Genomic DNA, 13,677 nt, shown 5'->3' on the forward strand with positions numbered 1-13,677 from the left:
ATAATTATGTTGGTATAAATATTGCTGGTTCCTATTGGTGATCCACTTAAACGAGAGAAAGCAAAATTTAAAAATAAACAGACCTTTAGGCGACAACATTTTACAAATATATTCGTGATTTAATTTTCATTATTATTATTATTATTTCATTTTTGTTTCTTCAAAAAATATTAGATTATTCATAAATTTTATAATTTAATTATAACAAATAATTTGAATGTATAAACCGCATAAACCGCACCGCAACCGCACCGCCTTTTCGTTGTGCGGTTTATGTGGTTTTAACTATCCGCGGTGCGGTTGCGGTTTGAGAATTTGACAAAACCGCATATGCGGTTTGGTTTGCGGTTTTAGCCAAAAACCGCACCGCCTGCACCGCGATCACCCCTAATTTTGACCGATCACGGGATTAATGACCAACGGATCCTCGTGCGGCAGCATAACATCCTCATAGTCTTCTTGTGAGAACATTATAGGATACGACTGTTTGGTGGAATTGATGCTGTAGAGGTTGTAGACCTGTCGGGCGTACTTCTTCTTGGCTGTCTTGCTACTTCGGTCCAGGATTGTTCCCCCAAAAATCGTTCGGACCTCACCTCTGTACCTCTCACCCTCTTCGGGCGCCTTCCCTTTATCTTCTTTGGGACCCAACCGATCCCTCAGATCCTTAACATACTGGTTCAAATCACCAGCCTTGACCATCCTTTCTATTAACTTCTTCAAGTGGTAGCATTCATCAGTATTATGCCCGTTGTCCCGATGATAGTCACAGTACTTATCAGAGTTTTTCTTGTAATCTGGGATCTTCATCTTTGGTGGCCGAACGAATCCTGGCTTCCCCTTAATCTCGTTCAGAATCTTGGAGACAGATGTGTTCAGAGGAGTGAACACAGTGCTGTCTCTATCTCTCCTTCGCTCGGCCCCTCTGTCCAACTTCTCATCCCTTTCATCTCTTCTGCCTCGGTAGCCATCGTTTCTTTTTCCTTTGCCGTCCGAGCGGGAACTGTACCGATCATCTTTCCGGTCGTTCTTATGTCCCCCAATGGACTCCATCTTCCTTCTGATGCTCTCCCCCCGCAATTAAATGTCATTCAACGACTTAGGGGGTATATCGTACAAAGATGATCGGAGCTTCTTACCCTTCACCGGATCCAGACCAGCCATCAGGAATCCTGCAGCCTTCACCTTATCCAGGTTGGTGACCATCCCAGCTTCTTCCTTGAACCTGGCCAAGTAATCGCCCAGCTCCTCATTGGGTCTCTGTCGGCAATGAATAAGGGCCTCTGTATCCTTCTCTCTTCGGCACAAGTGAGAGTAGTGCCTCAAAAACTTGCGCTTCAACTGATCATAAGAACTGACCGATCTTGGACGCAGGGATCGGTACCACATCGTAGCAGACCCCTTTAGGTAGGTCTTGAACATCTTGCAGAGCATGATGTCGCAATGCCCCATTCCGGTCATCAGGGACTCGTACTTGTCGCAGTGATCGATCGGGTCGCCCTTCCCGTTAAATTCATTCATTTTCGGGAACTGTCTACCCGGGGGCGGCCGATATTGCTCGATCTCCTCGACTATCACTGGCTCATGGGTCAACGTCTTGTCCCCAAACATGGCCTTCTCCATTCGGCGGAGTCGGTCCCTAACGTGGGGGCCTTCCTCCCCTTCGGTATCCGAAGGTGTGACATGCCTGTGACGAGGCCCTCGGGAGTGTGACTCGGAGTCCGAAGACCCGTCTTGGTCTTCCCGATTCCTCTTCTTATTTCCTTCGCCTCCTGGCGCTCGATCTCCTTCGGCCTCCAAGGCTTCTCGGAGGGCTCTCTCCTGGAGCTCAATCTCTTCCCTTTGTAGCTGGAGGGCCTTCAGCCGTAGTTCATCGGCTTCCCTCTTCTTGGCTAATCGGGCAGCTTCTTGCTCTTTGGTCTTGGAAGATTGGGCTTTAGCAGCCTGCTCTTCTCGCCATTTCAGCAGCATCTGCTGTTGTTCCTCGGGGGTGGGCAGCAGCCCTTCGGGACTGTTGCCAAAGTCAAAACCGGGGTTTGGGTTGGAGGTGTTTCCAGGGGTTTGTTCGGTTGTGTTTGTCATGGTGTTGATTTATAAGAAATTCTACTTGCAGGTCCCACAGACGGCGCCAATGTTGGAGCCAAAGTTCTGCCAGATGCCGAAGTCTGAAAGTGACCTGAAATAGAGAAGAATGCGAGGGATTGTCCCCCCGATTCACCTCCGGCGTGAGAATAAGTTAGTGGCTCTAAGAAGGGGCTTTGGAACTGCAAGCGTAAGTGTGTGTGTATGAGAGTATTTGTGAATATGTATGTGAATGTCCTTTACCCTTGATTTACCTCCTTTATATAGGGGGGAGATGAACCTGGGCTTTGTAACGTTTCCGTCCGATGCGGGAGGGAGGTAATGGTGTGTTAATGAGGCGGGATCTCTGCCCTTCGACCGTTGCAGACTAGGAGCGTGGGTGGAGTTCAAATAGTGGGCCGGACCTCTTTTGGGCCTTAGTGAATTGGGCCTAGAGGCCTATAACCCAACAGATAATTTTTCAGATCAATCTTCAAATTATTTCAGAAAGCAAGATGGACAAATTGCGAAAACTCAAATTACCATTGCATCAATGCTAAATCAACATTGAAATGAACATTTAAACACAAGAACGAAGTAAATAATTAAATTGGTATCCAATTCTATCATACATATTTATTATTGGTGCATGTTACTTGGGAACAAAAAATTTATCGAACGGACTTATTTGCTACTCCCTCCGTCCCATTTTAACAGCCTTTTTAGAATTTGGTTGTTGTCCCAAAATAAGTGGATTTTTCTTGTTTTCGTGAACTATTTGGTAGGTGAATTTCAATTCTACCCCTCATTAATGCACCTTATATTTTCTATGCAATACAAATAGTGGTTTAGTTTGACTTTACTAGGGGTAGCTAGGTAAAAGTATTCAAATAACGGTTTTTCTATGGTGTGCCCATGGGCACACACTAAGCACCAAAATTTATGAATTTGGATGATTTCTATTGGCTAACCTTCTTTAATAATGGTGGACCCCCCTGCAGTTGCAACAACCACATCAATCAAAACCCTCCAATTTTATAAATGTTAGTGCTTAGCATGTGCCCATGGGCACACACTAGACAAACCCTTCAAATAAACACCTCCATAAATGTAAAAATTGGTTTGTGTGCATCTCTCTAAAAAAGCAGTTAAAATGGGACAGAGGGAGTATGTTTCCTTGTGTGATCAGCTCTTCAACTGCATCAGTGAGAATCATATCCTACTGGTCATCAGTCGACTAAATTGACATGAAAAAACTCAATTACTCTTTTTCAATAAAGTTCTTTTTTAAACGCAACAATCAATAAGCACTTTATGAGAAAATCCAAAAAATATATAGTCAATATTCAATGCAATAATACCTTTTAATTTGTGGTGTATAACTGTATATGCAAGCCGGAAAGAAAGAAGCATCGCAAATACATGGAAAGGGACTTGTTGTTGGAGTCCATAATTATTATTTAATCCGTACAAAAGAATAATACTCCCTCCCCCCCGCATTTTGAGACTCTATAGTTGTATAATGTTTTTCCAAAATTTTTTTTTAATAAAAATTTAAATATTAAATTTTTATTCAGAGAAAAATATTTAAAAAATATATTATGAAATTATATTTTAAATGAGTGTAAAAAAACGTGTCGAAAAATAACGTAAAAAAATAAGAGAGACAGAGTGAGTAAGTGAGTAGTAATTTTCCATCTCAATTATAATGCAATTGTGGTCCATATTTAATCATACTTCCAACCAAACAGTGAATATGGTTGGCTTATTTCGATTTTGGACAATACTCCAAACAAGACCGGGAGTAAAATGGTGTGCATCTTTTACAAAATTAGGAGATGCTGCAACAGATATGGATTCCTGCCAATGCACAGTGTTAAGGACTTAAGGACTTATATTAGCGGGCCTATCCGCTTTAAATGTAAAACCATAATTATTTGCACGTCTGATTTAGATATGGGAAATTCAATTGCAAGTTTCATAACTGTGACTTTGTGATGTGGGTCGGATTGTTAGAATCTCATTATAATTTTTTTAATCAAAGAATATGAATATTCTATGTGTTAAGCGATCTGAAAACAAAACGATTATTTGTTTAATTCTTTCATAATCAGATTGTAGTTTACAGTTTGGGATTTTGTCCCGACTTGGTTTTAACATCTTCTTGTTAAGCGTTTCATCTTAATAATATCATTTGTTTGTAAAAAAAAAAAATATATGAAGATATATTTAATTCGAATTTTAAACAAATATTAGAATTTGAAGCACTTAATTAAAACTTGAATTTATTTTAAAATCCTAATGGCGTTTAGTCATAATTTTAAATTAGAATTCAACGGGTGGTATTTGATTGGAATTATTTGAAAATTCTTTAGAACATATTGTTATTCAAACAAAATGATGAATACTTTTATATTTTAGAATTGAAGGATTTTATAAGATTATTCGGTATATTATTTTTCTTATTTATATTTCAAGAAAACATTTCATAATTCACAAGATTTTAAAATTTTGTAGTTAAATCTTGTGTAAAACTACATCAATTTTATCTTAAATTTGCTAGACTCCATGCAAAAATATAATTTTGATCTTTCATCTCAAAATATTTAAAATGACTCAAAAATAATTCTAGATGTATTAGTTTTTTCCAAAAAAAAATCAACTCATAAATAATATCAATATAATTCAGTAAAAATCTATTTAGAAATCAGTCCACGTAAAATTTATTTATAATAATGAAATATAGATAGAGCCATAGATGATGTATAGCAGAAGATGAGATTCCGAGCGTAAAATAAATAACAAAGCATATTTACAACGTGGCGAAACATGGACAAAAAAGCCAAACACGGGAAACACGTGGCTTAGGGAAAAGAAGCACACGTATGTATAATTATCGAAAAAGAAGCAGCAGAAAAAATAGTATTTAAAAACAATATAGCAAGTGTGATGAAGAGGACAAAACCAAGACAGCTAGCAATGCGCATATACACACCTACTTCCTCTTTTTTTATTTTTGTTTGAGTTTATCAATTTAACGTCGTTGTTTACGTCAGACTTCAACGCATCTGGCGGCGCTCATATCCTTTTTCTGCCAGCTGTCCGTAGTGGACCCGCCAGTTGTTTTATCCGACCCGGCCAGGTGGCTCCAGCTATTTTTATTTTTCAGGTTAATAAAGATGAAATAAATAATTTAAATTAAAAAAATCTGTGAATATTAATGTTTGTAATATATTCGAATGTATGCGTCAAAAAACAGGACCAAAGTCACAAAGCTGAGACAAAACGAGTATACAATCTTAAACCACATAATAAATTAATATATTTAATAATTTTAAACTTTTCCTACTTCCACTGGCAACCACTAATATAATTCTGTCTCCTTTTCCAAGTTTCAAAATATTGTTCCAATCATCTTTTGGAATAAAGTCTCCGACCATTTTTATAGAAATCTTTAGAATAATACTTTTTAAATGAATTATTCATGCCTGGTCTATTCGTCGTTATAGGATTCTGATTAAATAATAGTAGATGGCAAAGAACAGTGACTACCTCATGTTCATACTGCATTTAAATTGAAATATGGTTAAATAAAAATTACTCCCTCTGTTTTTTTTTATATGACGCTTTGACTTTTGGCACACACTTTTAAATACTTTGACTGGGTAGTTAAAATATTATTTTTTAAATTTTTTTCTGAATAAAAGTATTGATTATATATTATTATTCAAAAAAAGAAATTTTAAAAAATAATATATTTAACTACCCGATCAAAACACTTAAAAACGTGTGCCAAAAATCAAAACATCATATAAAAAAAACAGAGGGAGTATTTTAATAACCAATTTTAGAAGCTGTAGTAAAAATACTAGATAAAACTTAAAAATTTTGTCAAATTTTAACCTTTTTTTCAAAAAATTCATTTTGATAACCAAAATTTCAAATTACAGACCAAAATACATAGTTAAATATCATAATATTTAGTCAGTATACGATTAAATTGATAGAGGGAATTCTGAAATAATATTATCTTCATATTTTCATTAAATTTTTTTATTACACAGCTACTACTGCTATCAAAGAAACCTAGCTAAAAGCTAATGCAAATTGAATTCAGAACTATTCACATTCTTAATTACATCCTGGCACTAATAGCAAACCACAACCACTTTGTACCCACCCGACCCGACATATTTCAAAACCCGGTCAACCCTCCACGTAAAAGTCAAAAACCACCCGCACGAATGCCTCATCTCCGGTCCTTAACTTAAACCAACTGCGCACATTAAAATTAACCCAAAGTATCCCACAAAGCTGCGCATTTTCTTTCCGCGAATCCAACTCTTTTATTCTCCAAATCATACATTACTTCAAACCCTTGCTGTTGATAATTCCCTAGCAACCCACTGGGCCCATCCGATTCCGGAAAATCTCCACCGTTCATCAACATAACACACCCCACCTTCCTCTTATTTTTCCCATCATCTCCACCGTCCAAAAATTCGTAAAAATAATTTTTTCGAGGCATTACGACACTAGAGTTACCCACAAAATGAAAAATAAGTTGCGGCACATTTTTAACCGAGTCGACGTAGTAACATGGACTCAGTCCGGTTCGGTCCTCCACGTGGCTAGCTCGTTTGTAAAACGTTTCAACCCGGCGGCTGAACTCAGTGACTAGTGGCTTGTACATTTCGGCTGGTAACATTGTGTATGTAGTCCCCGAATCAACCACCATTCCACCGTTCCCTTTTTTATCTACCGCGGTTAAACTTAACGGCGCGGTTAATCTTTTTTTACCGACTGTTACCGCCTCTAACCCGACCAAATAAAAATACGGATGTGTCGGATTTTCTAGTAACGGAGTGTAGATAAAATCGATAATGTCGTTTTGACTTTCGACACGTTTATTTTTATTCTCGGGCACGTAGCGCCCGAGAATAAGGGGACTAGGTTTACGAACTCGAGCCGAGTCGAACGAGTGCGAAATTAGGCAATACGAAAATTGGTTACCGAGATGAGGATTTGACGTGGCAAGCTGAGCTGGCAAGGAAAGGGCCCCACGGCCGAAGCCGGCTACCCCGATCGGCTCGCCGAGCGCGTCGTGAGCGCAGCCGAAAGTGAAGTTGTGAAGATTAAGCGACGGATTCGACATCGGTATTTCCAAAGTGTCGCGGTATAATTCCGCGACGAAACTTCCGTCGCCGTAGGCGTAATAAAACGGCGGACACGAAAATTTCGCGCAGTCCGAGACTTCGATGTCTTCGAGCGGACAGCGAGCCATGGCACATAAGTCCGAGGATTGAATACGAGAGTGTACGGAAGAGCATGCACGTGCCTTGCACGGGACCTTTTTGGCGGCGGAGATATTAAGAGGTTTAAGGTTGGAGATGGTTGAAGGGGACTTGCCTTCGCATAACATGCAGGAGAAGGGGGAGCAGGGGAGCCAAACGACGTCGCTGCCGGTGTCCATGTAGAGAGAGATAGTTTGGGAGGAGAGAGAGAAGGAGAGAGTGTAGTCTGTGCCGGGGGAGAGGGGGAGAGAGACGTGGTGGTGGCGTTGTTTGTGGTTGCGGAAGCGGGTGGAGGAGTGGGAGGTGGTGGATTTGAGGAGGTGGGGAGTGGAGGTGAAGGAGGAGTGGGAGAGAGAGTGGGAGAGAGGGAGGAGGAGAGGCTTTGAGGAAGAGAGATAGGCGTTGTGGGCGAGAAAGAGTGTGAGGAGGGAGATGAAAACAGAGGCAGCCATGGGAGAAACAGGGGAGGGGTGATAGGTTTGGACAAGTGTGTGTTTGTGTGTGTTATTTATAGGTTAAAATTAGCATGTACAAAAGAGTGAAGGTTTGATTACATATTAGAGGAAAAGGATTAGAGAGATTGAAAATGAGAGTGAGGGTGGGAGTGGGGAGGGTGTTTTTGCAGGAAGGTTCTCGAATAGTTTTTGTACAAGAGTTTAAAGATTTCAAGGTCATAAAGTAATATTTTCCTCGCTTCTTCGAGTCTTACCCACTCTGTTTTAAAATATTTGACGTTTGATTTTTCAACACATAATTTTAAGAGCTTTGACTGCATACTTAAAATTATTATATTTAAAATTTTCTTTTTCTGAATAAAATTATTAATCTTATACTTTAATTCATAAAAAAAAAATAGAAATATTAATTCTAACTATGCAGTCAATGCACTTAAAAGTGTGGGCACAAAAGTCAAACTTCAAGTATTTGAAAACAGAGGGAGTATTTAACAGACAGTCCTAAATCTTATTTTTTGAAGTTTAAGATTAGTCAAACGGGTTCATAATATTATTGTTGAATCGAATGTAAGGAATAAGGATAAACTTCAATAGGTAAAATTATTCTGCTTTGAGTATAGTTGAGCCGGGTCTAAAATTTATAGTTCAAACTTAAGTACTCACTCTCAAGTCTTGAGTCTCTTGACTAAAATTTTGAGCTTGATTTCAAAGTGGAGCTTGGTCCAAGCATGAGGCTCGATGACACCGGAATTAACTAGAAGGTGAAATAAAAAAAAGGGTGGGGAAATGTGAGTAAAGTGGAGCAGGCACTTTGAGAAGTGACCAAAGTACATTTGTGCTCTTTCAATCGCCTATTTATTACTCCCTCCGTCCCAGTCATTTGTATACAAATGGCTGGGACACGGAGACCAAGAAAATGGGTAAGAAGTGAGTAAAGTTTGATGAAAAGTGGGTATAGTGGTGGGACCTATTTATATTTAATAATAAATTTGAGATGGTGGAGGAAAGTAGTGGGTGTAATAGTGTTTATATTATTATAGAATGGAGATAGTGGAAGAAAGTAATTGGTGTAATAATGTTTCATATTATAAAAGTTTACTACTTTTGGAATGTATATAATTGATGGGACGTCCCAAAAAAGAAACTGTATACAATTCATTGGGACGGAGGGAGTAACTGTACTAGTAGGTAAACAATTATATACTCTGAGACCCCCAGTCACCGCCTCTCGTATTAAATCAAAATTATTATAATAAATCTATTTCCAAATTGGCTAATTTAGTTCGCTAATTCAAATTTGATGACCTACTTCAACATGAAACAGAGACAGATTGGACGTCTATTTTCAGCTGAAATCTAGATTAAAAAAAAATATCATTGTAAGACCGAAAGTTAAATTGAGTCGACTTGTTTGTTACATGTCTCGATTCGGTTCATTTACGACCTTAGATGAGATAGGAGTACAAATATACGGGCTTTAGCGCATTGCAGGACAGTGACTCTGGGGGTAAGGATCCTTAGTTTAAATGGTCTGATTCGATTGGGAAGACATTAAATATCAAAGTGAGGGAGTGATGAGCTGTGCTCAAATAACGAGTCCTTAAATACATCCAATTCATTGGAACCCCAGACACTTTACTTGCATTATACTGAAAGTACATGCAGAGCTTTGCTCCTGCTTCGAGAATCCCACACTTCATGCTTTCTTTACCATCGTCGCCCCAAGTCAACGGAAGATCAGCACTTCACAATATTTACAGCAACAAGTATAGTTACAGCAGTGACAAGATCCACTGTTAACAAAATTTCTCTGAATATTATGGGGTCATTTGAATTAATTTAATTTTCATAAATAAAAAGTTATTAGTAAGTGAAAAATAGCTCACAAATTTTGTTTAAAATTCCAGTCAAATACCATCTAAAACAAGTTTGAATCCAAAATTCGGTTCGGAATCTCGCACAAAAACGAGTTTTGAAAAAAATATTTCGGACACTCGAACATGTAACCACAATAAATGCAACACGACCCCTAATAAATCAAACTACTATCAATTATCTAAATGCAATATGACCCCTAATAAATTACACAACTATGAATTATCTATCGAACGATCACAAACTCATTGACCGCTATAAAACTGGCCCCAAACAGATGGCTAAACGAGTTGTTTAAGAAAGTGACTTGTTAAAAAGGTTGATAATATAAGCGGGTCAGCATTTTCTTTTATTCACAAACAGGGGCTCAGGCCGACATTACAAAAATCAAGAATAAACCCACAGATTCACTCGTATGCCGCCAGCTTATTACTATAAAAAAACAAGAAGCTCGCCAACGAAACGTGTCAATTGAGTGGACATATAAACCCAAAGCTCCCAGCCAAAAGTGACAGTACTACGCAGGGGTCCTGCTTTATGTGTCGCGCTCTCTTGTATTTCCGAGTTTGAATCTTTTAAGAAAATGGATAGAATTATTTGGCACGGCCACCAATTCTGAAATGTGAGGGGAGTACATTTTTCAAAATAAAATAAATTATTACTTCTTTGTTGCATTGCATAAAGCTGCTAGAGAATTATAGAGGATTAATTTGTTTCCAAATCACAAAGGTTTTTACGAATTTCTAGATGCAGAGAAGGGGAAATGGATCAAGAGTATTAGAAAATTGTAAGCTTCGGCAAGATTTTCACTTTTTTCCCAATCCAAACTTTAATAATATATATAGACCATTGTTCAACATATAATCATTTTATACATGGTCTCGTACAGAATCATTTTGATTCTACTTGAATTAATCATATTTATACATAAAATTTGATTATAATATATAATATTAATCATACATAACATGGATAAATAGCTTAACACTTACGGCTTAAATACAAATTTCGATTTTTATATATGATATAACCTAGAACCTTTGAAAAAATATTATTATGCAGTCAGTTGGAATGTTATGATTAATTTCAGCAACTTTTTGAAGAAAAATGATGAAATTTTATTTTTTTCATTTATTAATCAAAGATTTGATGAATAATACAGTTACTACATGTATTTTATGTGTGTATAAAGATATTCTTTATAGACTTTGTATGTTTAATTCATATATATTCATTTTATATAAGATGTTATTTGTCCTTATTTATTTGTATGATATTGTGAAATGATATGCTAAGATATATATATATATATATATATATATATATATATATATATATTCCGTCCATTGATCTTTCAAATAATATCAACTCACTCGACCTCCTAGACTCGCATATCTTGCTGGAGGTGCAACTTGCATCAACTCTATCCACAACTACGAGAAATGCATGAGCAAAGTGAAACCCTACGGCTCTATCATTGCAATAGTACAAACTCATGGTGCAGTACTGTCGACCTAGGGTCATCAACTCATCATAGAGATATCCTTTCAAGTATCCTGTCTAGTTGAGTTGATGCTCTCTTTCATTTCATGTAGTACTTCATATTTTGTACAATTTCGTACCATCTTAACAATACTCCCTCCGTCCCCCTGAGTAGTATACATTGGGGAACGGGGACGCGGCACGGACTTTAATGCTCCTGTAAAGTGTAGTTGTGCAATCTATTTTTAAATTTTTTTTTTCTGAATTAAAGTTTGGATGTTATATTTTTATACAGAAAAAGAAAATTTCAAAAATAAGTTACAGAACTATAATTTATAAGAGCATTGAAATGCGTGTCGAGCAGTTAAAAAGAAACGTATAAAATTAAATGGGACAGAGGGAGTATCTGCTAAAAAAAATTCAAGCTTTGTTTCACAAAAATATCACACACACACAAAAAAAGCGTCACACAGAGATTTGAATCATCTTCGATATCGAATCAGACCAACAATAGGTGTTTGGATGATTGGTGGGAATGAGAATGGGGAATGGGGATGAGGGGTATGGGAATGGAGGGTATGAGAAATGGTAACCCAAGGGGTGTGGAGGTATTGATTTACCCTTCAAGAGGGAATGATGTTCCCATTCCAAGCAAAAATTTTACTAATCCAAACACAATGTATGGGTATTAGGTTCCGATTCCCATTAACCGGACTAATTAACCGTCAACCAAACGCCCCCTAAATTCTCCATCTCGCAGATTAACAAGAAATCATATGTATTGAAATATAGCATAAGGTTCATAACATTCATTTGAAATTTTTCTTTAACACCTTAAAATTTTAGATGAACTGATTCTATATTCTAAACATGGTATCAAAGCGATTTGGCATCGGTCAGGTCTCAAGTTCAAAACAAATTTACGTTCTTCCTTTTATCTGGTCCTCTTTACAGTGAAAAACAACATATGAATGCTATTATTTCATCAAAGTTAACGGATCGTATTCCAATTAATCTCCACGAGAATTTCAACTCACCAAACCAGATGGAGCCTTATACTTTTTTACCCATAACTATAATCCGGCTATATCTACACTGTCATAGATGAACATTAGCTGTCTTTCTAATAATCACAAAGCTCTCATGAATAAAATGAGACCTCTCACCTCAGCCACTACAGCTACATATTAACAACAAGAGTCATGACAAAGGCTTGTAAAGAGACAGGAAGGGGGTGGGGAGGAGAACGATTGACCATTATTTGCCATACCTATGGCCACAAAAAGTCTCCCACAGGTCCTTTTCTATGCCTATTTTTGTCTAAATACCGCTCAGCTCAGCTTAAGTTCAAATTTAGTGTCCTAGCATCAAAGCAATACGTATGATTAATTACATTAATTTAAGACTATCTCCAACCACATTTTCTATAACGATACTCCTATAATAATAATTATTGAAAATAATTAACCAATAGTTACTATGCGCTTATGCATCAAGTAGAGACTAAAATCATCAACCAATAGGTAATGAAAACAAATACTATGAGCTATATACAATACTTGGGATTACTATGTAACTTATCCAAAGTTCTTAGACCCTACGTACTTGGCTAAATTAGGTATAAAGTATTTATATTAAGTTTGTTTATGAATATACAAAGCAGAGCAATTATGCGGTCGAGATAAAACAATAGGCAAAACTTGTAGAGAACATATTATAGTATCACAAAGTATGTATCAATTATTGTTCATATTGACAAAAATTGCAATAACCCTTTTGGTAGTGATCATTAGACATTTAACTAATTAGATGACGAATAAATAATTCAGGTTATTCCTGGCTTTCTGGTGTAAGGCATGAATGGTATTGGTATGGATTAACTTATTCTTGTTAATATTTAATTTGTACCTAATTGATGGTGCACCTAAAAAAAGGGGCTGTCTACTCAAGTCCAACTCTCCACAAAATTTATGGATTCTTCTTTAATCAAGTTCTCAATTTCCTAATCACTTCAAAAGGGAGGTTCAACACGTCTTTCAAGTTGGACTGCAAGTCCCACCAGCTCTCATAATCTCTAAATAATACTATATGAAAGCAATAATTAGAACTTACCATGCTGCTATGAAAATTCAATACAAGATCATTACTTCCATGTTTACAAGAAGATTATCTGAAGGAAAACATAAACATACCGATTTAATATACCAAAAAAGAAAAGCAAAAAAAAGGGAAGGGTCACACAGTAGCACAAGACTCAACATCAAAAATTCACATCAGAAGTCATCATGTTTTTGGTATATGCCATATTGCCATCTAATACTGTATCTAATTAGTCAATAAATATTGTTGGTCTTCATTAATAAGTTTGGTATAGTTCACAAGTTCTGAAATCTTTTTCAGTCTAGAGTGGTGTCTGATAGGATAGCCAAGTGAACAGATTCATGTAACAAGTCAGCTGACAAGCCCATAAAGAGATAGCATCAGCCTAAGTAGATTCTATGGCTTGCCAG

At 37.0% G+C, this 13,677-nt stretch overlaps 2 protein-coding genes across 2 annotated transcripts; both read right to left on the reverse strand.

The window, feature by feature from the left end:
• Positions 1 to 387: 387 nt before the first annotated feature.
• LOC108198332 (uncharacterized) lies at positions 388 to 1,053 on the reverse strand. The gene has a single exon (XM_017366089.1). The coding sequence runs from the start codon at positions 1,051 to 1,053 to the stop codon at positions 388 to 390; it is 666 nt and encodes a 221-aa protein (XP_017221578.1).
• Positions 1,054 to 6,074: 5,021 nt separating this feature from the next.
• LOC108197392 (probable aspartyl protease At4g16563) lies at positions 6,075 to 7,989 on the reverse strand. Its single transcript, XM_017364999.2, has one exon. It carries the CDS (start codon positions 7,805 to 7,807, stop codon positions 6,353 to 6,355), a length of 1,455 nt encoding a protein of 484 aa, XP_017220488.1. The 5' UTR covers positions 7,808 to 7,989; the 3' UTR covers positions 6,075 to 6,352.
• Positions 7,990 to 13,677: the final 5,688 nt, after the last annotated feature.

Source organism: Daucus carota, chromosome 8 (assembly GCF_001625215.2).
Source record: "Daucus carota subsp. sativus chromosome 8, DH1 v3.0, whole genome shotgun sequence".
NCBI classification, from domain to species: Eukaryota; Viridiplantae; Streptophyta; class Magnoliopsida; order Apiales; family Apiaceae; genus Daucus; species Daucus carota.

What these genes read in the sequence shown, in the direction of transcription:
- LOC108197392 (XM_017364999.2), bottom strand. Translation starts at nt 7,807, where the DNA reads ATGGCTGCCTCTGTTTTCATCTCCCTCCTCACACTCTTTCTCGCCCAC.
- LOC108198332 (XM_017366089.1), bottom strand. Translation starts at nt 1,053, where the DNA reads ATGGAGTCCATTGGGGGACATAAGAACGACCGGAAAGATGATCGGTAC.